Raw genomic sequence first — 27,543 nt, 5'->3', positions numbered from 1 at the left:
CCCATCTCAGAAATATTGCTAAGTTATAACATGCTCTCTGTTTCTGATTCCGAAAAACTAATTCATGCATTTATGACCTCAAGACTAGATTATTTTAATGCATTACTGGGAGGATGTCCTGCAAGTTCAATAAATAACTTTCAGTTGGTTCAAAATTCAGCAGTTAGAGTGCTGACTAGAACCAAGAAAAATTATTATATCATCCCAATTTTATCGTCGCTACATTGGCTACCTGTTAAATTTTATATTAATTTTAAAATTCTGTTAACTTCTTACAAAGCTTTGAATGGTCTAGCTCCACAGTACTTAAGCGACCTTCTATCACGTTCACTACGATCACAAAATTCTGGCCTTTTAAACATACCTAGAATATCAACATCCATTAAAGGAGGTAGATCCTTTTCCTATTTGGCTCCTAAACTATGGAATAGTCTTCCTAACATGGTTTGGGACTCAGACGCACACTCTCAGTCTAAGACTAGACTAAAGACTCATATTTTCAGCCAGGCATGCACCAAATTTATCAATCAACTCTTGTTATGCTGCATTAGTCAGGTCTGCCGGAACCAGAAACACTTCTCATATTCTATAATCCTGCTTTAAAGTAAATGGCATCCTAATATTATTCTATTTGTTTCCCTGTCTTAACCTCGGGATACATATTCTGAGGTTACCAGAGCCTGCCAGATCCTGCCTTTAGCCAGAGTCTGGGTTCAACCCAATTATGACACTATTACAGATATTACAGCTTCTTTTTCTGTTAAAGCATAATTTTCTGTAAAGCTGCTTTTAACTGATGGTTGTGAAAAGCGCTATACAAATAAAAATTACTTGACTAAAGTACCTAAGGTATGCAACTATGCATTAAAGGGTTAAATTTCCATAGTCTGCTTTAACACTGTTGCACTATGATGGAACTTGATACTTACCTCTTTGGCCACTGGGGGCAGTGTTAGATTTTCGTTAATCACAAACCAGTTTTAGCTAAAGAAAAGTCAACCTAATGTTACTGATTTCACTGTGAGGTCAGTCTGGTTTTATTTCTCTTTTCTTTATTAGAGTAAAAATGTGCTCATTTCCCAGATCCAGCCCCGGCCAATCTGCAAACCCGACACCTGTACCCGTTCTGCTATCATGGAGCTCACTCATCCGTCATCATCAAGAAACTAATCAGTCAACATGATCATATACTAAGTTTTCTCCCTACCTAAACATCTTGTTGAATTTTTTCCTCACCACTGTCTCCACTGACTTGTTCACAACTGGGGGTATTAAGGCACCATTTTCTTTAAAGTTGCTTTGGAACTATGTGTATTGTTAAAAATGCTAAACAAATACATTTAATTTGAATTATATCTGTGCCTTAAAGATATTACATTTTTGTTGAAATTGGTTAATTCATTAATTTTTTTAAAGCATCATTGGGCAATTATAATACAGACATACATCATATAAGTTCCATCTGTACAACATTACTTATCAATATCATTCAACAGAGGAAGAGCTGGATTCTGATTGTTCATGCCATGCAGTTTAATTACAGCTTGAGCAGTCTGGAGCGGATGAATGAATCTGTTTTATCACAATGAAGACAATGGATTTCCATTGAACAAAAGAAACATGCAAATACCAATAGTACACGATTACTGGTGCCACATTTTAGCTAAAGAGCTTGACTGGATCTTTGTTTCAGACATGACATACACAATGTATGCGTCTATTGTATCTTAATGGTGTGAGGTAAATGCTATGACCATAAACAAAATAAATGTGGTCTTAAAACAGCCTATTTTTAACCCTTTATGAACACTAAACAAGATGTTTGGATGTCTTAGTATTAGCAGTGACACTTAGATCTGACAAAAATCCAGGAAATGTGTAGGCTACAAATATCATAAGAATGGGAATAATGTAGACCTATCTGGCACGTCACTGTGGTCATCTGGGTCCAAAAATGTGAGTTACAATTGGTTTTGACAAGTAAATAAAACATATTTACATATAGATGTTAACTTTATAAGAAACTGCAGCATAATCCATGTTTTAAATTGAATTGTAAGAATGATAATCTGACCCTCGCTGATGTTAGTGATGCAAGCAATTCAAATCAAAGACACACAAACCATCAAATGAAGAAAACATCTGTTACACTCGCTTCTAACAACTTTAAACTCAGTGGAAAATTTTAACATTTACAATCAGAAGTTGCCATTTAGGATGCCTAAAGACTTTTTTTTTTTCGTCTAGTTTTGTATATTAACAACAACAATAATAATAATAATTTCATAGCTGGTTCGAAATATTTATGGAAATCGAATGGAAACTTTTCAAAATTTTCTAAGTTCACTTGCAATTAGCAGGTGTGGCACAAAGTTAATGCTGGACTCTTGTGGTTATGCTTCTGTTACTGTTATTGGCATTGCTGTGACATTAATAAAAAATATTGACTTGGCTTCAAATATTAATATTCTTTCTTAACTTGCCTATAGTAAGAAAAATCTGCCATTTAGTAACACTTTTTTTCTCCTTGAATATCATGCATTCTATTACCAAAGTTCAGGTTGAAATAAAAAATAAAATAATAAAAAAGCTTGCTATTACAAATACACACATTATTGCTGTAATCGATTAAACATGAAATGATGTCCATGATCTAATTATTAGAATTTACACAAAAAAATTAGGGTGGAAAAAATGTGCATTCATTTTCTCAAATTATTACTACCGATCATGAAAAAAGTCAATATAATAAATTATGCTTATACTAATATCAGTACATTGAAGGTACAGTTCACCCAATTTTTTTTTTTTTTTTAATTCTATCAGAATTTACAACCTTAAGTTGTTGTACACCCATATGATTTATTTTCTTCTTTAGAGCACAAAAGTAGATGTTAGGCAGAATGTTAGCAACTGACAGCTTTAGTCACCATTCACCTTTATTGTTATTCAATACAATGAAAGTGAATCATGTCTCAGGTTAACATTCTGCCTAACGTTTTATTTTGTGATACACAGAAAGTCATATGGGTTTGGAACAAAATGAGGTTGAGTTGATGATGGCAGAATTTTCAGTTTTGGGTGCACTATTCTTCTAAACAGCTATTTTCAAATACTGTATATGCATAATTTTGCATGTTCTTTGGCAAAGGACATCACTGAGATATGTCATAATAGTAATGTCGCAGTCTGGGTTCAACTACAGAAAATCCAGGTCTCTCGGCTGCCCTGTAAAGAAAGTACATTGAACAATTTATAATTTTCCAATGTACTGAATTGACAAACTTTTGTATCATTATTACATCACTTCACAGCTCTCTGGAATATATGATTGTGTTTGGTTAAGCCACAAAACTGATTTCTAACTATTAATTTTGTGACTCTTACTAAATTTCACTCTGTGCTCTCTTTCTTTTGATAATAAATAATCGATAAAATAAAAATGATTTCAACTCAAATCAGTCTTTCATTTCGATGCATTTGTTTATTTGGTAAGCAGCCAAGCAATAAGTGGGAGATGTCCAGTCAGACGTTCATTATCACAAATAAAACCCCATCAAGGGGATACAAGAACCCTCCACTTTGCATCAGGATGGTTTACTGTGTGATAAGAGACTGACTATACATTACCCCTAAAAAATAAATAATTGCTGCTACTGTAATTTTTTTTTAAATCATATATATTTTTTAACTGAACATGCATACAATAGTGTGTGTTCACTTACTTGTACGTCCAGCATTTCTTCATGAGGTCGTACATCTCCATTGGGCATTCGGGTGGGGAGGGCATCCTATCTCCACTCTCAATCATCTGAATGACATCATTTCCCTTCATCCCCTTCACAAAAAAACACAATATTAGACAACATCATTCAGATTTGGAATGAACATAATCAATATTATCAACATATCAACATGCATATCAATATGTTTAAGCAACTGAAAAACAAAAATTCAGCCTGATTTATTGTTTATTGGTATGCTAATACTATATAAATTTACGGCTTAAAAATTTTACTTGCACATATGAGTGACCTTGAAACACTCATCCTCTCCAACTGGTCAACCCGTACCGTTGTCTGTTCTTTTTTTAATGTCATATAACAAAATAACAGTTCTCCGCTGTTACGTTGTACCAAGGAGCTATAAAATACCTGGAGAAAGTTATCTGTTAGCAGTCTTATTAATTTCATTGGTAATATGTAAAAGCTCTCTGGAAGAACACAAAATAGAGGATGTCATGTGACTTATCTCTTGTTAAATTCTTTGTGAAGTGCCTTGACGTGTGCAGATTTCTTTGACCGGTTGACATATTTCCTATTGAAATATGAAGTTGGGGCGGGACTAGTCGAACGGCACATGCCTTTTCAAAAATAGCCAATAGGCTTTAGTTTACATTGCAGCCCATGGCAAAGCCACTCTCCCACATACATACCCCTGTTGCTTCTCATGCCGGAGCTGGTGTTCAGCTGGGGAAACTGAAAAGCAATCTCAATTACGAGTCTGACCGTTTTTCAACTGACTTGAGAACCGAATGATCTAACTGACCATGTTACTACTACCAACATACACACTTTTTGAGAAATAATAATTACATTTTAATACGTTTATTTTGCTTAATTGTAGTGCAAGGGGAAAAAGTGCAGCCGTTCACCTAAAACAAAGCCTCTAAGACCCAGCAGATGCCTCTGCCAGCTTGTTGCTTCAGCAGTGGGCTGAAATAACTCAAAAGCAAACAGAGAAGTCATCTTTGACTATTGCAAGTTAATGTTGTTAAACAGATGAACACGTTCAACATTTTGGTAACTTTTAGCGAGTTTTAAAACTCTCACTTCTTTATTGATAGTCTTTTTCACTGAAACACTGAATGACCAAAAATGTCTCATGTACAACCACCAGCCAAACAACTCAGGAGACAGACATTCAGGATTTCTTTCATAGAGTCGTGTGTGACATCAATAATCTAATGTCATAGTATACTTCTAAACAATATATTGTTCAATTACTTTTTTGTTTGGCTATAATGTAATGGTGATGTGTGTGGCATATCTACTTTAGAAAAAGAAAAAAAAAGATCAGTGACCAAGTCAACAGTGTTGACAGAGAGGTGAGACAAGCTTCTGAAATTGTTCACGTTAGACAAATTAAACAGACATTAAGGGTTTTGTGTGTGTGTGTGTGTGTGTGTGTGTGTGTGTGTGTGTTTTGATTCGTTGGTTCTGGCTGACAGAACCAATGTTTAAAATGTCTGACTGTCATTAAAGTATATGACAATTATTTTGTTTAAAATGAAAATTTTCATTCATACATGGTTTCTACATTTTAGTTCTAATTATTAAAGTTCTATCAAAAAAATGCTGATGTTTCTTAAAAGTTCAGTTGATATGCTTTCTTTCAAATTATATTGCATTCTTAAAAACATAAAACATATTCTAAAAAAAATCAAACATTCTTTAAAACTGTCATATTGTGATGAGAGGCTGATGAGTTTTCAGATCGTTCCTACCCCACTGTGTATGAATAAACTCCAGCAACTTTCCTCGCATCCAGCTCCCGCATTGGCCATTCTCTTCAGAAGTGATCAACCCTATGCCCTATTCCCTTTGAAGACAATTACTATCCCCTATGAAATCTTCAGAGGGCTGAAAAGTGATAACAGTCATTAAGAACTCACTTTTTAAGTAATTCTTATTGGGAATTCTGTTTATAACAATAAAATAGCACAGATTGTGCTCCCTTCGAAGTGCCCTACGAAGGCATTATCAGTGCAGGTGAGCACACAGTTATGAGTGCTGAACAGATATAGGGGGAGGGTGCGTTTTCATTCTAGAAACTATTTGATTCAACAATCAGAATGGGGAAAAAATTTGATCTCAGTGATTTCGACCGTGGCATGATTTCTGGTTTGAATATTTCTGTAACTGCTGATCTCCTGGGATTTTTTACCGAAGTGGATTCTGACGTGGGCTTCTACTGTTGTAGCCCATTCGCCTCAAGGTTTGACATGTTTTGCATTCTGAGATGCTGTTATGCTCACAACAATTTTACAGAGTGGTTATCTTTATCGAGATACCATAACCTTTCTTTCACTCGACCAGTCTGGCCATTCTCCCTTGACCTCTCTCATCAACAAGGCATTTCCGTCCACAGAACTGCGTGGTTACATTTTTTGGAGTGGTACACTTGAGACTATGGCGTAGGTTTGAAGTATAAATCGGCCTTAACACCATTTTTGCCAATGAACTTTAAAGGTGAAGTATGTCGCACTACTAGTCTCACGAAATGAGACTGCACAAAGGAAGTTTTCAAACAGGTTTCCCTAACAGATTGGGGGTATTTACTAGTGCCCGACCAATATATCGGTCGGCCGATATTTTACCGATATGAAAACTTTATTTAAGAACATATAATGCAGAAAACAATGCTTAAGAATTGGTTTCATAGCATAGTTTGTCCAGCAGAGCGCGCTCCGACTCCATTGTTTTCAGAGCTGACTCTGAACTGACTGTAGTTCTGCAGACAGGGCAGAGTTAAACGGTCTGGATTTGAAGGATCTCTTCTCCTTAAATTGCTAACTAGTTTGTGAAATACATACTGGAAAGTTAATAAAAAATTACCCCATCATTTTATATAACTAATGTAACGTTAATCCTGTCCCTGACAACCATGTCACTCATGTTTATCAAATCTGTTTGTTATGTTAGCCAGCTATAGTTTGTCAGTGCACTCAGTAATGTAGCAGATTGAAAGGTAAACATCAGAGCATCTTTTTGCAGCTCAGCAGACAACGGTGTGATGGTGGATTGTGTGTGGTGAGTGTTGATTTCATGCTTCACTGTTGCCTAGTTGGTCAGACACAATGCTGGAAAGTAAATAAAGTCCATCTTTTACTCTCCGTGACAACGAGCTTATAGCTAACTAGCTAATCACGTAGCTATTTTCATTGCTTGTCAGCTGAGTGGAATCTAATGTGTAAACATGTTTTCACCAAAATGTTTTGTTCAGGATTCACAGTTTGGTACCCCTTCAACCGAACAACTCCAGTCATTGCATTCATAAAATGTAATATTTAAAAGTATGGTTTTCCAGACATTAAAATAGGATGCGTAATAAACGTAGATTTAATAAATAGTATATTTGCCCTGTGTAAATAATAATATACAGGAACTGTATCTAAAATAAATGAGGAGTGATAAATACTAATACAACTGGCTGGAAAAATAGACATTTATTCATTTTAATATCCTACATATATATATTTTGAATATGTTGAAACTTGACACCGGGCGACGCACCCTAAAAATGGCACCGTTAGATCGGTTTCATGCTGAAGAGCTGCTTAGAAGTACGTTTTTTTTTTCTCTCTCGTAAATGTAAAAGAGTGTAAATGCCAACATCATCATATATGTCAAAAGGACTGATGCCTGTCATGCAAAACATGAGCTCATTGATGTCATTAAATGAGTCTGCTTTTTTATTCCATCAGTTACTCCTGGTTGGAGGCTGCCGTCAATATTTAGTTTATATGTAGGGTTACACCCTACCTAAGTTTAATGATGCAACACTCAAATATTTAGTAGAGTGTAAATTGTGACTTCGTGCCCATTTACGCCACAACTAAGCTAAGTTGTAACGTACGTATAGCTGGTGCAACTGGCCCCTGATGTTTATTTAGGTATTTATTTTATTTTTATTTATTCTTTATTTTAATGGTCAGCCATTGACTGATACTAAACAGTACTGATGTTAATTAAGCTATTTTCTTTTTTTTATTATTCTTTATTTTAATGGTCAGAATTTGACATACTAACAGTACTGATGTTTATTAAGCTATTTATTGTATTTTTATTTATTCTTTATTTTCTCAGTGTTCATTTCTAGAATTTGTTGACAATGTATAATAATAAATGTCAAATGTTCTTTGATAAAAATATTTGTTTAAGAAAGCAGCCTTCTGAGTACCTTTGTATAGTCATATCGGTGCACACTCCACACAGAAAAGGTCTGTTTTCATTCCAGCTCAAAAATTAGCTATATCGGTCACCATATCGGTAATCGGTGAATTTTCCCTCTCTAAAATCGGTATCGTCTCAAAAATCCCTTATCGGTCGGCCTCTAATATTTACACTTGGTCACTTCATGTGTTTTTTACTTAATTGAAACTAAAAATAAAATTTCCTACTAATTTTTGTATCAGCCTCAGATATGCTGCTCAAAGAACAGAAATTGAGTACTTTTCATACTATGTATTTTAAAACGTGGTTAAAAAATATATATATATATTGTCCCTTTTACCTTTCCTTAGTTTAATGCACATTGTGTACAATTGAGAGTTTTATGGCTTATTATTGATTCGGCTGGTGTTTTTAACTTAGTTTAGAAGATAACAGGCTGTAAATATGCTAAAATATGTGCTTATAAGGAATAAAAATAGGTGCTAGATTTGGCAAGTTTGAAAGGTTAATGGCATTGTGTCGTCATACAAGAGTTTTGCAAAAAAAAAAAAAAAATGTCCTGGCTCATGATTTAAAGTTTGCAAATTCTTAGAGCACACATATAACATTACTTTTTTTTTTTTTAAGGGTTATATATCTAAACATTTGGAACTGACCAGAGTAATATTGATAATTACAGCTAATATTGTGTGTTAAAAGCTGCTTTAACAGAAGACATAAAACACACACACACAAAAAAAATACAGCTTCATTCATTCACATGTTTCGAGGAAGCTTACTGTAGTTTATATACTGTATATATGCCTCTGGTCTCCAGCCTAAAGCTGCTATGGAACAACATTAACCTGCCCGAGCAAAAACAGTCTACCTGGGTGAGATGAACCTTCGGGCTGGGGCTGCAGCTGCCCGAATCCTGAGGTGGTTTTTACTGCTTCTTCATCCTTTTTCTCATCTGACAAATTGTGTGGTGTGTGTTTGTTAAAAACACACACCACAAATATACATTTCAGATCACCTTATTTCTCCATTACACTCTGATTTGAGTCTCTCACTCAAATACGCAAGAGTGATACGCGTGGCAGTGTCCCTTTCACTGTTTGGAATAGCATACTAGCATTCTACTCTTACTAGTTCGGCTGTATCTATATATTGCAGAAATAGTAAGAGTAGTATGGTTGTATGCTATTGTGAACACAGCCACTGAGACCACACGGCAGCAACTTTCTGCTCATATTAAAGCGGGGGAGGGGTGATGCCACAGCTCCTAGCAACCATAGGAAAAATATTAGATGCACAGAACGGTGATGAGGGAGTAAGAGTTCGGGACTAGAGAAAAACTATTTGGGGCTATAACCCCGAAAGCCCAGAGCTATCTACACTTCTGATCAGGTAGCTTTAATATATATAATGTATAACTCTGCTTTAAAGTGAATTGCATCTAAGCAAATATTATCCTATATGTTTTCCTGTCTCATCCTCGGGATACATATCCTGAGGTTACCAGAGCCAGCAAGATCCAGCTCTGGTCCTGCCTGATGTCCCCACTCCCGCCGCTATGTGCAGAGGAGTGATGACTACTAACTGCAGGCCGTGCCAGCCAGAAAGCAAGGGGCGTTTCGATGATCACTGTCTGCATCACTTCAGTATACTAAGATGTACATCACAGAGGATGAACTACTGCCAAGCCCAACTGTAAGACATGGGCTACTTTACTTGCCACCGCCTGAACCTCGGACTTAAGAACTTCACCGAAATGAACAGCCACAAGCTTCCAGCCGGACTGTGGTACATCTCACTGACCTTTGGCTCCATGCATAATCTTGGTCATTTGATGGACTATACTCTCTTTAAATGGAATACTCAGACAACAAAATAATGCCAACTTAAGCCTTAATCAGACAAATAACAAAGAACAATGCATCTATGTGCACTACCAGTTATACAGGATGGACTTCAAAGACACTTAGGCCTTAATCTTAATAGTTCATACAAAATACTTTAGTCTAAACATAAAGCACATCTACTCATTTTACTACTTAAAAGCATGTCTTGTATTGCACATACTGTAGATAACTAATATTGGTATTATCTTCATGCTACTTAGCCATAGGTGAACTGGCTCCCCCGGTGAGCCTGGTTTCTCCCAAAGTTATTTTTTTCCATTAACTAACATCTTATGGAGTTTTGTGTTCCTTGCCACAGTCGCCTTTGGCTTGTTCACAGGGGGCCTGAAGACAAATAAAGTATTAATGCATTATCTACTATCATGTTATTCAATTAAACCATACAATATGGACTTTAAGACATTAAAGACATAAAAGCTTCATTTTCTGTTAGAGCATGATTTTCTGTAAAGCTTAAACGATGTGTGTGCTTTACAAACGCTATGCAAATAAAAATGATGACTTGAATAAAGTTGCCAGTTATGTGCGGCTTTAAACAAAAATAACCATCGGATCAGAAAATATGAAAACACGCACACACATACATGCAAATGACTTCATGGAACTTCTTCAGTGTGCTGGTTTGAATATTTCTGTAACTGCTGATCTCCTGGGATTTTCACGCACAACAATCTCTAGAATTTATTCTGAATGGTGCCAAAAACAAAAAACATCCAGTGAGCGGCAGTTCTGTGGACGGAAACACTTTGTTGATGAGAGAGGTCAATAGAGAATGGCCAGACTGGTTCGAACTAACAAAGTCTACGGTAACTCAGATAACCGCTCTGTACAATTGTGGTGAAAAGAAAAGGTGCTGTTTTGGCGGCATGAGGGGGGCCCACACAATATTAGGCAGGTGGTTTTAATGTTGTGGCTGATCGGTGTGTATATATATATATATATATATATATATATATATACAGTGCATTCAGAAAGTATTCAGATCCCATCATTTTTTTCACATTTTGTTATGTTGCAGCCTTATGCGAAAATGCTTTAAAATATTTATATTTTTCACATTAATCTACACTCCATTCCCCATAATGACAAAGCAAAAACCAAATTTTTTATAACTTTGCAAATTTATTAAAAAGAAAAAACTGAAATATCACATTGATAGACGTATTCAGACCCTTAACTCAGTACTTAATTGAAGCACCTTTGGCAGCGATTACACCCTCAAGTCTTTGGATATGATGCGACAAGCTTTGCACACCTGGATTTGGGGATTTTCTGCCATTCTTCTCTGCAGGTCCTCTCAGGTTGGATGGAGACCGTAGGTGGACAGCCATTTTCAAGTCTCTCCAGAGATGTTCGATTGTGTATAAGTCCGGGCTCTGGCTGGGCCACTAAAGGACATTCACAGAGTTGTCCCTAAGCCACTCTTGCATTGTCTTGGCTGTGTGCTTAGGATCTTTGTCCTGTTGGAAGGTGAACCTTTGGCCCAGTCTGAGGTCCTGAGCGCTCTGGAACAGGATGTCATTAAGGTTATCTCTTCATTTAGCTGCATTCAGCTTTCCTTCAACCCTGACCAGTTCCCCAGTCCCTGCCACTGAAAAACACTCCCACAGCATGATGCTACCACCACCATGCTTCACTGTTGCGATAGTGTTGCGCAGGTGATGAGCGGTGCCTGGTGTCCTCCAGACATGACGCTTGGAATCGAGGCCAAACAGTTCAATCTTCATTTCATCAGGCCATTGAATCTTGTTTCTCACAGTCTGAGAGTCCTTTAGGTGCATTTTTATGTGTCTTGCACTGAGGAGAGGCTTCCATCTGGCCACTCTGCCATAAAGCCCAGATCGGTGGAGTGTTGCAGAGATGGTTGCTCTTCTGCAAGTTTCTCCCATCTCCACACATGATCTCTGGAGCTCAACCAGAGTGACCACCGGGTTCTTGGTCACCTCTCTTACCAAGGCCCTTCTCCCCCGATTGCTCAATTTGGCCGGGCGGCCAGCTCTAGGAAGAGTCCTGGTTGTTCCAAACTTCTTCCATTAAAGAATTATGGAGGCCACTGTGCTCTTGGGAACCTTCAATGCAGTCTACATTTTTTTTGTAGCCTTCCCCAGATCTGCGCCTTGACACAATCCTGTTTCTGAGCTCTGCAGGCAGTTCCTTTGACCTCATGGCTTGGTTTTTGCTCTGATATGCATTTTCAGCTGTGAGACCTTATATAGACAGGTGTGTGGCTTTCCAAATCATGTCCATTCAATTGAATTTGCCACCGGTGGACTTTTTAAGTGCCATAGCAAAGGGTCTGAATACTTATATCAATATGTTATTGAATTTTTTCTTTTTAATAAATTTGCAAGGTAATCAAAAATCTGGTTTTTGCTTTGTCATTATGGGGTATGGCGTGTAGATTGATGTGGGGAAAAAACATAATTTAAAGCATTTTAGCATAAGGCTGAAACATAACAAAATGTGAAAAAAATTAAGGGGTCTGAATACTTTCTGAATGTACTGTATATATATATATTTGTTTCAACTGTACTTTCAACTTCGGCACACTTTTAGTTGTTTTTAACGTGCTATATAAATAATTAACTTGACTTAATAAAAAAGTCAAAAAATTGTCATGAAAGTTAAACTTTGGCACCTTATATACCATTGGCCTATTGTCAGTACAAAAAGTAATACATTAAGTCATTATATGTTTGTTTACAGTGATACTGTTCTGCGAGAAAGGATAAAGGGGTGGGGGGATCCTTTTGGGGGTTACGAACTGGGACCCTTCACACATATTTTTGCTTAGGACCCCCAAAAAGGCTTGGACCAAGAGACGTATTTGTGGTCCAAGAGACGCATTTGAGCAACCAGTTGTAAACGGTGATGTGTCCCGCCTGACCACTTAGATTGTATCACCGCAGATGGCTATAGTGCCACCTCATTCTCACTTCATTAGTTTAGCCAATATCAGGCTGGTGGGGATGCTCAAACAAACAATATTTTGAAACAGCCACAATGTTTGGACAAATCAGTAAACAAGTACATTATTATACTGGGCATATGAGAATATATTTAACATCAAAAACATTACACACTTCACATTTAAAGTGTTTGAATCAGAGACACTATTAAAGCTGAAGTGTGTAACTTTTTCGATGTTAAAATATTTTCTTCAATCCTAGCTAATTATGCAGAGACAACTATAAGTAAGACATTTGTTGGTTCATTTCCTCAAAAAATAAGTGTATGTGAATGATAGTGCTCTATTCTTCTGGGAAACTCTGCGCTAGATGAGCATATGCCATTGAATGAAGCTTTGAAACATCTCTGTGTTAACACTCTCATGCTTATGAGGAGGGATCGCAAAACTACTCTAATGACAAGATCTTCAGGAAACTTGATGGTCTTAATATTTATTGTATTGCTCAATTTTATATCACCGTAAATATCATTGCTAACATATTGTGAATATCACATTTATTGACCGTCCCTATTACTAATGTTACCATGGTTATATCTGCCATAACTGCTGCAGAAGAGGATAAGCATAGGTCAAAATAATACAGAGATTTCAGACCTTGTATGGTTTCTGCCCGTATGAGAAAGCCTCCCACATCAGGACACCAAAGCTCCACACGTCACTCTTAGATGAGAACTTGAAGTAATTCATGCACTCTGGGGCGTACCATTTCACTGGCCATTTACCATGACCTTTGGCCTAGACAACAAACAACCGTTAGATTGTGTTTGAAGACTGACATGTTTTAGAAATGAAAATGATCAAAAGAAGATATTTCGTAGGATGCAATTAATTACTTAACACAACATTCTGCATTTGGATTAGAGAGAGCATGTAACAAAGTAAAAAACTATACAGTATGTGAAAAAAAAAGAACCAAAAATCTAATTGCTATAAAAAAAAATAAGATCTGAGTTAACTAATAATGAATAGCACCCGCTGATTGCACCATTCATTTGAAAACAGTGTCTGTGTTGTTTTAGCACTCGATTAACTAATGACTGCATGAATGACAATGGTTGACTTCGGAATGGCATACTAACCTAACTACTCTTACTATGTTGGCCATAATTCTATATAGTAGTATGGTAGTATGCCATACCAAACTCAGCTAGTGACTTCATTTAAATACTCATGGTGCAGTGATATTTAAGTGCATTTAGTGGCTGGTTAAACAGGAGGTGTTTAGAAAACACTTTCAGGTGATTAGAAAATAATAACCGTATTTTTATTTTTTATTTGCTGAACAAAATACTAAAAAAACAAACCGCTTACAAAAGTTTATTATATTCCGTATAGTTTATTGTAGCTTCCTAATGGATAGAGATCTTCAAAAACATCAGACTATTGTTTTAACTTCTAGTTATTATACCTTGTAATAGTTCTCCTCCTCTGTCAGGGCTTTTGAGAGTCCAAAGTCACTGATCTTGGCATAGTGCTGAGTAACTAACAGGACATTCCTGGCTGCCAGATCTCTATGAACAAAGTTGTGCTCTTCTAGATACTTCATTCCCATAGAGACCTGATGAACTAGCTCAGTGATGTTCTTCACAGAGATGTGTCTGAGAGCAAAACATAAGTGAAGAGCAAGAACTGTTTAATAATTAAGCCTCTATGTATGTACATATTACATACAATGTTAAGACAACCATAAATCCAACACTGCCATAAAATATATAATATATAGAAGCTACATTTCAGCAACAGTAAAATCCATTAAAACTTAAGACTATATTTTCAAGGGAAATAAATTGGAAGAAAATTCATTGCACAATGTTTGATTTGCAATTGCGTTTATACTTGTTCTTCTGTAGGAACTTGTGCAGTGGGCCCAGCTCAGCGAGCTCCATGACCAGCATGAGATTTTCAGCTTCACAGATACCAATCATGCGAACGATGTATGGATTATCCAGCTGCTGCATGACGCTGGCCTCACGCAACATCTCATCCTTTACTGCTGCATTATTATCATCATTCTTCAGGATCTTGACAGCCACCACTTTTTGTGTCCTGAAACATAGATAAACATAAACACAAAGTATTTTTTGTGAAAATGTATTCATTTGGTGGCAATTTTTAGGGGAAAGAAAACAGACAGGATATCAGATATAGGCTTGAGAATGATTTCTTACTTTGGCCAGCATTTACAGATGATAATTAAAGGTGCACTCAGTAATTTGTTTTAATTTGACATCTTGGACTTACACTGACACCTAGCAGTGTGGAAGCAGCATCATTCAAACATAATAATTTTCAGTTATAGATGCCACTGTAGACATTTACTATTCACAGTCAGTCATGAAAGTGTCCAGTAAGAGGATGGCTACTGAGATTAAGGAAACCCTCAAGTAGTATTCAGCTGGTCTAGTGATCATAACATGGCAGCCCACATGAGCTTATATTCTCACTTTATAGAATAAAACAGCTTTTATAAGGTCACTAATATGACTGGATTCCTCATCTCACACAACTGGTCATGATTTTATTCATATGTTTCAAAATTACTATTAATTTATTTTGGAGTAAAACTTTTTTAATCAAGAAAAAATAACTGAGTGCACCTTTAAAGGGGTCATGTCCACTGGCGTCTAGGACAATACAGGGGCTGGGAGGCATTTTTTGATAAGAGATTTTAAGAAACATCAATAGTACTGCTATAGTACTGTGTTATGTGGTAAGCTGGAAGCAATGAAGAGTCACTTGTAGGATAAGGAACATTTAATTACTAAATTAAAGGTGGATAAGCAATTCAGACTGTGATGATGCGTTTCTGTCTTATTTATATACATTTTTTAAATACTGAGTGTAAATTTATAACATTATGCTTTGTGTTATATTACCCTGGAATTAGTTTTAAAAAATCGAATTACAACAGCTGCGAGAGGGTTCTGGAAAGTCATTCAAACGTAAGAGTGGATTTATTTATTTTGGTCTTGGAGCAAATGGCTAAGTGAAAATAATACTGGCAGTAATCTCATATTCACCACTGTCAAAAGTGTACCCTGGCTACAAATGTTTACTTCCGGGTTCTGTAGTTGTACAGACTGTTCTCACTCTACTCCTATCCTCTGCTTTCAGCCATCAGCATAAAAAAGCACTACTGCCATCTACTGGACGATAAGTATATATGCAAGAACACAACATATTGCCCCATTACTTACAATACTATCTATACAAAATATAAATATATATATATAAATATTAATTTACAAGATACTTTAAAGGAGCACTCAGTAATTTGTTCATCAAAATAGTTTAACTCCTAAAGACATGGAAGTATTAAACTTTCCATACTATTACATGTCTGTGCAAAACGTGCAATACTTTCATACATTTTCTCATAGTCAGTGATATAAAGACAACAATACCATAGTTTATTGCATATCTCTTGCTGTGGCTTTCGGTGAGACTAGCTATTAGATCTTAAATCTGCACTGATTTCTCAAGTTATACTCTGCACTGTCAGAGTGTTGGGAATATTCACATATAATTTATACACATAAAAAAAATGATATTAGAGATAAACAAAATTTAGAAGAGAACGAAACATCATGGTTGTTTAAGCCAATGAGCATTAAGCTGTGTCAATAGCAAGTCATTTACCATCATGCTTGCAGTTCGCGCAGCTCGAAAAAAGCGGGAGTATTTTTGAAATATGTCGTCATGACATCACAGCAAGTCGGACAGATTTTTAACCGGCATGTACCTGCCGCTGATCACCGGTGATCGGTTCTGCGCAGAACTTGCTCATCTCAAACTAGCCTAGTGACAGGTAAGCAGCCAAGCACGGGGATCGGAGCATGAGAATATGTAGGGCTGTTCGATTCCAGAAAATTTGGAGTCGATTCCGAATCTGATTCCTTGTTTTCGGAATCAATGCAATCGATTCTAAGATTCGATTCCAGACTCATCTTTTCACGTTCTTTTTCGATTCCCAAAAACACAGTAATTTTCAACAGTAATAATTTAGTACTATGCAATATTCATCTGGTTTCCAAAAAATAGGCTAAGTGAAGTAGTTTTTGCACACCTTGTTCATTCACAAAGAAAAATGTTTTAGTAAAAATATATGAAGGTAAATAAGATTTGTATTAAGCTTCCATATGATTGTGTAGAAATGTGCAAATCAGTGAAAATGATTACATTTTACTCTCCCTTGTGTTAATCTAGTGAAAAACTGTGGAAAACACGCCTTCATTATTTTTAAATAGATTTTTATTTAATACCTTTGAAATAGGTTAGATGATATGATGGTTCCTCTGATTTAAAAAACAACAACAACAACAACAACAACAACACTTTTATGCTATTTCAGAGCAAAAACATAATTATCGAGATATATATCGAATATCGCCAATTTGCTGAGAAATGTCGAGATATAAATTCTGAAGCCATATCGTCCAGCCCTAGTAGTTTAGTGGTCGAGGAAATAAACACAGTCTGAACAAATCAGTCGATTTCCCCAAGCTTTGGAGTCGATTCTCGATTCCCAGCCCTAGGAATACGTCACCAATTTCACAGGAGGTTGCAGCAGAGTCTTTTTCTAAATGTGTATGGTACACAGCAGGGATGTGCCCGAAGCTGAATACTTTATTCAGAAAGGCACGAATAATTACTTCAAAACGAACGGATTCATACCAATAATATAAAAATATATTCTTTTTTTAAGAATATTTGACTTATTATCCAAAAGGCACAAGGATAAAGCGACATTTTAAATAAACATATACACAATGACAAGTAATTTATGAATCTGTGCAGCTAATATTTCTAAAGTGTAAACCTTATGAATGAAAATGTGCACGTTGTGATTTCAGATCGGATGGGCGCGGTCTTCACGCCATTTTCAGTCTCTGTAGCTATCAAGTGTAACATTGACTAAGTTACGACATCATATACATGTTCCACTTCTTGAAATGTCTATGTGAATGTATCATACGATTCACACGTGATTTATGTATTTATTTATAGCCTAAACCTGAGCACAATATTAAATTCCTGACCTGAAGTGATGATTTTACGTCAGAGCTAGTCTATCTGTCTCTTAAAGTTGACCACATTTATGTCCACATCAGCCATTAAGGAAATTATCTGGTTAAAAGAGTATTCATCTTTTAGGAATATTCTTCCTTATGTAAAATGAAGAAAATAAAACATGCTCTGTCTTTTTTCTTTTCTTCTTTAAACTGTTTTACTTCTAGTAAGGCGCTATATAAATGTATTATTATTATTGTTATTATTTAACTAAATAATGGTGTCTTATAAAAATTCCTGATAGATTTATTGGACTTTCACCTGATTGTAGGCCATATACATTTCTTTTAATGTTTGAATTTGTATTAATTCTTCACTGCAAAATGTGTGCTTGGAATTTCTCATTTTGCTTGACACTTCCTGCCTTCAGAATAACGTTGTTATACATGCACAGACAAACGAAAATTCTGTTTCATGCAGATATTAATATCAGAAATACCAGGAGAGGGGGCCTGGGTAGCTCAGTGGTAAAAGACACTAGATACCACCCCTGGAGTTCACTAGTTCAAATCCCAGGGCGTGCTGAGTGACTCCAGCCAAGTCTCCTAAGCAACCAAATTGGCCTGGTTGCTTGGGAGGGTAGAGTCTCAAGGGGTAACCTCCTTGTGGTCACTATAATGTGGTTCGTTGTCGGTGGGGTGCGTGGTGAGTTGAGCGTGGATGCCGCGGTGAATGGCATGAAGCCTCCACACGCACTATGTCTCCATGGCAACACGCTCAACAAGCCACGTGATAAGATATGTGGGTTAATGGTCTCAGAAGTAGAGGCAGCTGGGATTCATCCTCCGCCACCCAGATTGAGGCAAATCACTATGCGACCACGAGGACTTAAAAGCACACTAGGAATTGGGCATTCCAAATTGGGTGAAAAAAAAAAAATAAAAAATAAAAGAAATACCAGGAGAAACCACAATTAACAACATATTCCACAGTTAATGTAGTGTACAAATTCAACTTCATCTGGTAAGAATAAAATAATATTTTTTTAAATAATAATTATTATTATTATTAGGCTACTGTTATGAAAAGGCATATACAAGGCATATTTTATTAAAAGAAACTATAAATGTAAGAGTAACATTTAAAATTTGACATTTCATTTAGTTTTGACACACTTCCAGTTTAAGCCCCACCCACACCCAGTTCTATCCGAATACAGAGACAGATACAGATAATTTTGTCATATGAACAGATACAGATACAAATACAGATAGTGGCTTTGCTGCACACCCCAAGTACACATATTTCGGTAGTATGGAAACGGAAGACCCAGAATCCACAGTTAACTCCACAGATGCAGAGGCAGTTGTAGTCATAATAGTAGCAGTGCAAAGTATTTTGTCAGAAAACGAATCATGCAAATACAGGATCTAAAGCTCAAGTAAGTCAATTTCATGTACTGAGCACGTTTGTGCAGAGCGACACGTGAAAAATGTCAGATCTTTTGGCGGTTATTTAACTTTGCCGATGCAGCAAGGCAATTGTGGTCATTAGCCAGATGTTTTGTAGATCCACAGCAGTAACATGCATGGACAGATGCAGCTGGCGAAGCAGAGGCAGGAGGCTTTGAAGACACTTTTGCAGTTGTGGTTTCGGAGGTGGTCTACGGCAGTAGTGTCTAGCAGCAGATTTGGGCTTTGCATGTACTACTTGTACTTGTACAAAGTGTGCTTTCAAGGCCACCATGGCATCCTCCATTTACTGTCCTTGGTTTGGTAAGGTATAAATTAACCTCTGGCCTTCTGTCCCCAGACAATGAAGAAGCAGTGCTCACTTGCATACGACTGGCCATTCGTCTCCAGATACAGCAAAGACAAGCAGACAATTGATGAACATTTTGAGCCACGTGTCGAAGGGTATGGACGGCTCACCAGAACACAGCACAAATGACGTGGGAAAAGAAGTAATGGCAGACATTTCCTAGTTGTAGTAAGTACCTCGTCGCCATTTTGTTATGTGGTAAGCTGGAAGCAATGAAGAGTCGCTTGTAGGGTGAGGAACATTTAATCACTAAATTAAAGATGTATGAGCAATGCACAACATGCAGCAGTACAGACTGTTCTCACTCTACTCCTGTACTTTGTTTTCAGGCATCAGCATAAAGAAGCACTACTGGATCTACTGGACTGTAAGTATAAATGCAAGAACGCAACAAAATGCAACCTCCAAATCGCACTATTCATTAATTACTTCCTGGTATCTGTATGGATCTGGGGACCAGAACCCATAGAACACAAAAGGAAAAGGTAACACATTTGAATTGATTCAAAGGTGTCTGACAGGACCTGGTGCTTGACATGGAGTTCAAAAAGATACAGTATAGTTTTTGAAGGCTCATGTATAATTCGTTTTTCCACGTTCCATTGTGTCTCAAGCATGGCCAACGCTCAGTCATTCAAAGTGTATTCTTGACAGCGAGTGCATACGGATGGTTCGATGCATGCTCACTACGACTGCTTTGTGATACACTCTAGTTTAGTCAACAGCTGGTGCATGTGCCAATGATGTTTTATTTAGCCTACAAGCCACCAACGCTCGCTGGCCCTCACATTTTCCAGTCTGCCCGCCTTCTTTGTTTCCGCTTTTCCCTACAACTCTGGGAATTCTCCGAGTTTTTCACTAGCTGGCGCCATTGTTTCACAAATGTTTGTGCCGCCCGCTATTGCAGCCAAATTAAATTCCCCAGAACAGGTGGGGACACTCACAAATCACATACAAGCCTGGCACGCCGTTTAGGCTCTCTCTGTTTAACACTGAGATCTAAAATAGGGTGCTTTTTTGGAACTAGGAAGTAATGGGAACAAAACCCCTGTTGATATTGGTCTGGGGGAACCACTTGAATTGCTGCTTTCTCTAAGAGAAAGGCGACTGTGGCAAGGAACCCAAAACTCTATAAGATTTTAGTTAATGGAGAAAAAATCCTTGGGATAAACCAGGTAGATGTAATCTGAGTAAACTGAGTAGATGTTTGTGGCCAATGTTTAAAACAAAAGGATATTGATTAAAAGTGCAAGATTAATGATTTACTTTGATGTCAATCCCAAATTGACTGTGTAAGTGCACATAGATGTAGTGTCCTTTTTTATGTGGCTGATGAAGGCTATAGTTGGCATTATTTAATTTTCTTTGTATTCCATTTTAAGAGAGTGTAGTCCATCCTATCGCCAAGATGGTGCAAGCAGAGGTCAGTGAGGTGTGCACTCCATATGTACAGTTGTGCTCAAGAGTTTGCATACCCTGGCAGAAATTGTGAAATTGGCACTGATTTTGAAAATATGACTGATCATGCAAAAATGTCTTTTATTGAAGGATAGTGATCATATGAAGCCATTTATCATCACATAGTTGTTTGGTTCCTTTTTAAATCATAATGATAACTGTAACGTCTGTGTAAGATCAGTGATGGTTAATTACACTTTGTTTAAAAAAACCCTTTTAGCCTTTTGACATTTGCATATAAATTACTGACCTGGCCTCCGCGTTTACATTTATATGGGTGCTAAATTGCAGATGGTCTTTATCACTATCAAAAGGATGCTAAAACAGGTTGCCTCTGGAGTGTCTCCATCAAGCTTCAAACACATTCCACAGAAAGGGGGGTGACCCCCGTGCCAGGCACCAGAGCAGTTGTCTGTCTCCAGTAATTCCAATACACGTCACACACACACCTAAAGACATTTTCTCTATTTAGGCCATAGTAAGCAGTTATAAATGTATCTGCTATATGCATGTGTCGTATGTATATTCCCCTATTATATTAACTTAGTTAAAACCCTTTACTTGTATTAGTTAGACGTTAAATGCCTATATTCAAGTGTATGAGTGTACTCTGCTTTAATATCGTCTGGAGGTTACCTTCTTGGTATCAAAATGATCTTCTCTTTATTTCTCACACAATAATGTACACCATGTGATCGTAAAATGCATCGAACAATTCTTACTATGTTTTGAATTAAAGCTGCACTAGCGGTCCAGATCAGCAATAAAATGCGAATGGGCCATAAACGGAGACAAAGGATGTCTCTCCCGCTCAAAATGCATGCCTCTGATTGGCCACTCCACCCACAAAATGGGTGCGGCAATGAACTGTTAAAACTCCAGAACGCAGACTAATCATCGCTCAAAACTCTTCTTCTTGAGACCAACACACTCCAAAACTCTCCTCTTGAGTTTAACCTTCTGGCAGTGTTTACCTTCAAGTAACTTTGTGGATTTGCTGTGGACTTCTTCAACTCACTCCTAAAGAAATCATCGAGAACCTCGTCTACCGCATCAAGACTCTTATTCAGCAACAAACCAATGCAAGTAACCATTTACAACTGATTAGATGCGCGTTTAAGTTTGAACCCCTTTTAAGGTGAATTGTGCCTCTGATGATTCTCATTTAGGTTGTGGTTAATTGATGTGAAATACTGCCATTCTTTGCTCTTCTCTCTCCTTTCCTTACTTTCCTTCATTCTATATATGTATGTTTTGCTTAGTTTGTTTGTATGTTAGTTATAGTTTCATTTATTAAATCCCTTATATTCACAATTGATTGTCTCTGTGTTCCACTCACAATTCAAAGTCACTGAATGTTGCTCCTTGCTACATGCTAAACTACTGCTAGCACTGTATAAGTAGGAAGGCTATCGTTCCTTGGCCAGGAAAGTAATCTTCCTAGAGTTGATAAATAATTATATTGTCTGCTCGGTGGACGGACAGATCAAGTAATTGTAATATCGATTCTGCTACAGTTAATTCTAAGATCTAATCTAAATATTTATTAATAATTATAACCAGTTATAATTAATTATAAATAATTCCCTTTTTAAGCTAATTTGCTACACAACAAAAATCACCCAAATGGCCCTGATCAAAAGTTTACATACCCTTGAATGTTTGGCCTTGTTACAGACACACAAAGTGACACACGCAGATTTAAATGGCAATTAAAGGTTAATTTCCCACACCTGTGGCTTTTTAAATTGCAATTAGTGTCTGTGTATAAATAGTCAATGAGTTTGTTAGCTCTCACGTGGATGCACTGAGCAGGCTAGATACTGAGCCATGGGGAGCAGAAAAGAACTGTCAAAAGACCTGCATAACAAGGTAATGGAACTTTATAAAGATGGAAAAGGATATAAAAAGATATCCAAAGCCTTGAAAATACCAGTCAGTACTGTTCAATCACTATTAAGAAGTGGAAAATTCAGGGATCTCTTGATACCAAGCCAAGGTCAGGTAGACCGTGAAAGATTTCAGCCACAACTGCCAGAAGAATTGTTCGGGATACAAAGAAAAACCCACAGGTAACCTCAGGAGAAATACAGGCCGCTCTGGAAAAAGACGGTGTGGTTGTTTCAAGGAGCACAATACGACGATACTTGAACAAAAATGAGCTGCACGGTCGAGTTGCCAGAAAGAAGCCTTTACTGCACCAATGTCACAAAAAAGCCCAGTTACAATATGCCCGACAACACCTTGACCTGCCACACAGTTTCTGGCACACTGTAATTTGGAGTGACGAGACCAAAATAGAGCTTTATGGTCACAACCATAAGCGCTATGTTTGGAGAGGGGTCAACAAGGCCTATAGTGAAAAGAATACCATCCCCACTGTGAAGCATGGTGGTGGCTCACTGATGTTTTGGGGGGGGTGTGAGCTCTGAAGGCACAGGGAATCTTGTGAAAATTGATGGCAAGATGAATGCAGCATGTTATCAGAACATACTGGCAGACAATTTGCATCCTTCTGCACGAAAGCTGTGCATGGGACGCTCTTGGACTTTCCAGCATGACAATGACCCTAAGCACAAGGCCAAGTTGACCCTCCAGTGGTTACAGCAGAAAAAGGTGAAGGTTAGGGAGAGGACATCACAGTCTCCTGACCTTAATATCATCGAGCCACTCTGGGGAGATCTCAAACGTGCGGTTCATGCAAGACGACCAAAGACTTTGCATGACATGGAGGCATTTTGCCAAGACGAATGGGCAGCTATACCACCTGCAAGAATTTGGGGCCTCATAGACAACTATTACAAAAGACTGCACACTGTCATTGATGCTAAAGGGGGCAATACACAGTATTAAGAACTAAGGGTATGCAGACTTTTTAACAGGGGTCATTTCATTTTTCCTTTGTTGCCATGTTTTGTTTTATGATTGTGCCATTCTGTTATAACCTACAGTTGAATATGAATCCCATAAGAAATAAAAGATATGTGTTTTGCCTGCTCACTCATGTTTTCTTTAAAAATGGTACATATATTACCATTTCTCCAAGGGTATGCAAACTTTTGAGCACAACTGTATATGCGTAGGAATTAGGCTATCAGGAAGTGCGTCCAGCTCTTTGTTTCTTGGGCTTCCCCCCATACGAGCAAACCCATTTCAAAACAACGCATTTCTCAGCCATATTTCCACTATCAGGCCAGTGCGAGCCAGGGCTATTAACTGGTCAGCCAGGGCCAATAACCAGGGCTCGGATCTCGAGCCGCAAGACCAAAATCGATCTGCATTCCCACATCGGGCAAATAACCCCGCAGCGTTGCCCTAAATCCCACCCTTAATACGCTGCCCTAGTGCCAATGTCACACACAGACATGTTCAATGCATGCTCACTATGACTGCTTTGTGATACACTCTAGTTTAGTCAACAGATGGTGCATGTGCCAATGATGTGCACAGACACGGACTGTCTGAGTGTGTGAAAAAACTGACAGCTCATGGACAGTCTGTGCAGACTGTGCTGATGACAAAATTCACCTTACAAACACTGTGCGCGAGACGTACCAGCACATGGAATACTGAAGTATACTTCAGAGCGGGAACATCAAGCTCTTTTATCTAAAAAAATCAAAGAATTTTGTATTCCTCATGATATGAACCCTTTAAAATACTCAAAGTATTTTTATTTTTTTCACTTTACTGACTTCTTCATCTGGTAGACGCCTCTTCGTACAGTGCCAAAGTTGCCTGAGCCCAATTCTTCATCCTCCAGAGTTAGGTCGTTTCGATTCACAGTGGTTGACCGAAGCTCTTCGGGATCAGCATATGGACTCTCATACACCTGAGTGTCCATTGGCATAGCCTCTGAAGAAAAAGGACAAAACCCAGTGATACAAGCTACACAGAGTGACACAAGCTACCCAGAGAGGACACACACAGTATTTATTCACACCTTTAAATAAGTCTTAAAATATGCATGCTGTGGATTAAACTATGTGTAAATAAATGTTGATTACTTTGTTAATTATATATAAATTCAGGTTAAAGCAATGGTGATATTAGCTGAAGGGTTCACTGTACCAGAGACTGTTCTAGAAATGCAACAGTTCTGTTCATTTAAACTAATGGTTGATGTCGTAATTGCTATCAGATGAGGCTTTTCTCGTTTAAGTTGACTGTGATACGTATTTGTCTTTTTCTGATTTGCAGGCTCAATTTTTAATCATGTAATTTAAAAATGTATTTAAAGAAAAATGGTAGATTAAAAATGCTTTGTAATATCACACTTCATTCTAGTCTGCGTAAAAATAATATCCATTGATTTTTAACCACTTTATAAAAACATTTTATTGAAAACCACACTGTTCACAGAAATCTCAGATTTCTTTTCTATAAAACGTTCTGTAAAGCTGAGTAAGCAACTGTAACTAAGGGGACAAAGTTTAGCGAAGGGTCAGTTACATCAGAGCTGGATTTAGATGTTCAAGCAATAAACTAACCAGTATAAACCAGTATATAAGTTTAAAGATGTTACCTGGGTTAAGAAGATCACTTCTGCGGTTTAAATCAAGTTCATAGGGATTTGGAAGATGACCCTACAAGCACAAAACAATTATAATTGTGAAAATACACAGAGCCACATAGAATAGACAAACGCAGACAGAACAGGCCTAATGTTATACTGTATGAAATTCCTGCATGGATTTTCAGAAGGACAGAAGGACAGGCTCAAACCACACTGGTTCCTGTCTTTTTCATGGCACCTTGATTCAGCTTTGAATGCAGAATTACATTTAATGAGCTACTGCAATGGTAAATGAATGGCCATTCAAATATACAGCATATATATATATATATATATATATATATATATACACATGTAAATTGTGGTCAGTGTCCATGAAGAAGAGGGGAATCTTCTTCAAAAAGATTTTAAAAAGGCATCACATGAGGTGTAACAAAAAACAAACAAGAAATGGGGAGATCTTTTGCAGATTAGATTGATAATGAACTAGTTCTCTTTCATCATCTCATGTTTGAGAGCTACAGTACCTATGCGGGACACACCCGTACCTAACCTCTGCAAAAGCATCCAATTGCATCAAGTCTGGCTTGACAGACAGGAGTGCGTGTCCAATGCCGCTGTAAGGCCACGCCCTTACCTGAAGGCATATAGGACCTGTACAAGCTACTTTTTCTCAGTTGACATTCTCTTCTCATGACTGCTACACAAACTCACAGCTTGACTGGATTTTCACTTGGCTCTCACTTAACTCTCTGCAGGAGGACACATCTCCTGATCAGCCTCATGAGTTCTGACAGCCAAAGGAATACTGGTCACTTTGATGTTTTATTTAGCCTACAAGCCATCAACACTCACTGGCCTTCACATTTTCCAGTCTGCCCGCCTTCTTTGACGTCACTTTTCCCTACAACTCTGGGAATTCTACAGGTTTTTCACTAGCTGGCGCCGTTGTTTCACAAATGTGTGTGCTGCCAGCTATTGCAGCCCAATTAAATTCCCAGAACTGGTGGGGACACTCACAAATCACATACAAGCCTGGCACGCCATTTAGATCTAAAATAGGGCGCTTTTTTGGAACTGGGAAGTAACATGAATAAAACCCCTGTTGATACTGGTCTGGGGGAACCACCCAAATTGCTCCTTTCTCTAAGAGAATGGCAACTATGGCAAGGAACCCAAAACTCTATAAGATTTTAGTTAATGGAGAAAAACAAACCTTGGGATAATCCAGATAGATGTAATCTGAGTAAACTGAGTAGATGTTGGTGGGCAATGTTTAAAACTAAAGGATATAAGTGCAAGATTAATGATTTAGTTTCTTTGATGTCCTTCCCAAATTGACTGTGTAAGTGCACATAGATGTAGTGTCCTTTTTTATTTGGCTGATGAAGGCTATAGTTGGCATTATTTAATTTTCATTGTATTCCATTTTAAGAGAGTGTAGTCCATCCTATTACCAAGAAGATGCAAGCAGAGGTCAGTGAGGTGTGCGCTCCATATGTATATGCATAGGAATTAGGCTATCAGGAAGCACAACCAGCTCTTTATTTCTTGGGCTTCCCCCCAAACGAGCAAACCCATTTCAAAACAACACCTTTTGGGGTTCACGTGATGCCATGCGAGAAGCAGATGTGTGAGACACTAGCTCTGCGAACTTTGCTAGTTTTTTTATTATTTTCATGTTATAATCCGGTGAGATTCGATACACCCAGTTACATACTTGCTCTTTGAGGTAAACATGGCAAAGAAGTCAAAATCCTCAGACTCTGGAGACATTAAAAGACACTTAAGTGTTCAAGCTGAGACCTCTGACGGGACTGCGAGCCGGGGACTCGATTTGGAAAGCACGTAGGGAGATGAAATCCAGCATCAACTGTCCAACATCTCAGTGATGCTAATGAAGGTTAT

At 37.6% G+C, this 27,543-nt stretch overlaps 1 protein-coding gene across 3 annotated transcripts in view; it reads right to left on the bottom strand.

Moving 5' to 3' along the window:
• Positions 1-1,509: 1,509 nt before the first annotated feature.
• Positions 1,510-27,543, bottom strand: part of LOC127433277 (tyrosine-protein kinase SYK-like) — a 51,713-nt gene continuing 25,679 nt past the window's right edge. For all 3 annotated transcript variants that reach the window (XM_051685013.1, XM_051685014.1, XM_051685015.1), the window contains 7 exons: positions 25,645-25,705; positions 24,815-24,974; positions 14,667-14,876; positions 14,239-14,428; positions 13,425-13,565; positions 3,726-3,838; positions 1,510-3,228 (listed from right to left, as the gene is read on the bottom strand). In XM_051685013.1, coding sequence (XP_051540973.1) covers positions 3,156-3,228; positions 3,726-3,838; positions 13,425-13,565; positions 14,239-14,428; positions 14,667-14,876; positions 24,815-24,974; positions 25,645-25,705 — 948 coding nt within the window. In that variant the 3' untranslated portion in view covers positions 1,510-3,155. The remainder of the gene's footprint in view (positions 3,229-3,725; positions 3,839-13,424; positions 13,566-14,238; positions 14,429-14,666; positions 14,877-24,814; positions 24,975-25,644; positions 25,706-27,543) is intronic.

The sequence above is a fragment of the Myxocyprinus asiaticus genome, chromosome 43 (genome assembly GCF_019703515.2).
Source record: "Myxocyprinus asiaticus isolate MX2 ecotype Aquarium Trade chromosome 43, UBuf_Myxa_2, whole genome shotgun sequence".
Classification (NCBI taxonomy): Eukaryota; Metazoa; Chordata; class Actinopteri; order Cypriniformes; family Catostomidae; genus Myxocyprinus; species Myxocyprinus asiaticus.
The sequence above is the reverse complement of the archived record's forward strand: the minus strand, read 5'-3'. Positions and strand labels throughout refer to the sequence as shown.